The sequence below is a fragment of the Tupaia chinensis genome, unplaced genomic scaffold, assembly GCF_000334495.1.
Source record: "Tupaia chinensis unplaced genomic scaffold, TupChi_1.0 Scaffold000074_1, whole genome shotgun sequence".
NCBI lineage: Eukaryota > Metazoa > Chordata > Mammalia > Scandentia > Tupaiidae > Tupaia > Tupaia belangeri.
In genome coordinates, this window is record NW_006159534.1 from 8,922,463 (window position 1) to 8,923,073 (window position 611).

The 611-nt window shown below is 68.2% G+C and overlaps 1 protein-coding gene across 1 annotated transcript in view; it reads right to left on the minus strand.

The window, feature by feature from the left end:
* Window positions 1-611, minus strand: part of OPN3 (opsin 3) — a gene marked incomplete at its 5' end in the record, with an annotated part of 47,906 nt that extends 47,295 nt beyond the window's left edge. The window contains 1 exon segment of the mRNA XM_014584088.2: window positions 354-611. Coding sequence (XP_014439574.1) covers window positions 354-611 — 258 coding nt within the window.

Below are 611 nucleotides of genomic sequence, written 5' to 3' on the forward strand. Positions count from 1 at the left end.
CTTGAACACAAGACACATGAGGTGACAGGAGATGAGAGCGCAGGTGGAGTTACCGAGGGGCTGAAGCTGAAAGGGGCCAGGGGACCACGACGGGCTGAGCTCTCGGGCAAACGCGAGGGGCGCAGAGGGACCACGGCAGGGTGGTCAGCCCGGGTGGGGCGGAGATGAAGCCAGGAGGAAGGCCAGCCAAGCAGCGTGGGGTCAGGGCGCGTGAGGGTGCCCAGGGAGGTGGCAGGCGGGGCGACCTGGGCGCTGAGTCCGAGCGCGCAGGGGTGGAGGGCGGGCTGGCGGCGGGCGGACGCACACGGGATTCGGCCAGCAGGAGCGGGAAGTTTCCTCCCTGCCCAACTCACCGAAGAGGCTGCTGCTAAACCCGTCCCACGCGCAGCCCACGGTGTCCCAGACCCAGCCGTTCCTCAGGCAGGACACGAAGGTAAAGGTGACCCCGAAGACCGACACCAGCAGGTCGCCGAGGCTGATGTTGAGCAGGAGGAGGTGCGTGGGGGTGCGGAGCCGCGGGAACTTGTAGTAGAGGACGAGCACCAGCAGGTTGTGGCCGACGCCGAGCAGCCCGATGGAGCCGAGCAGCAGCGCCAGGCGCTCGTAGGTGC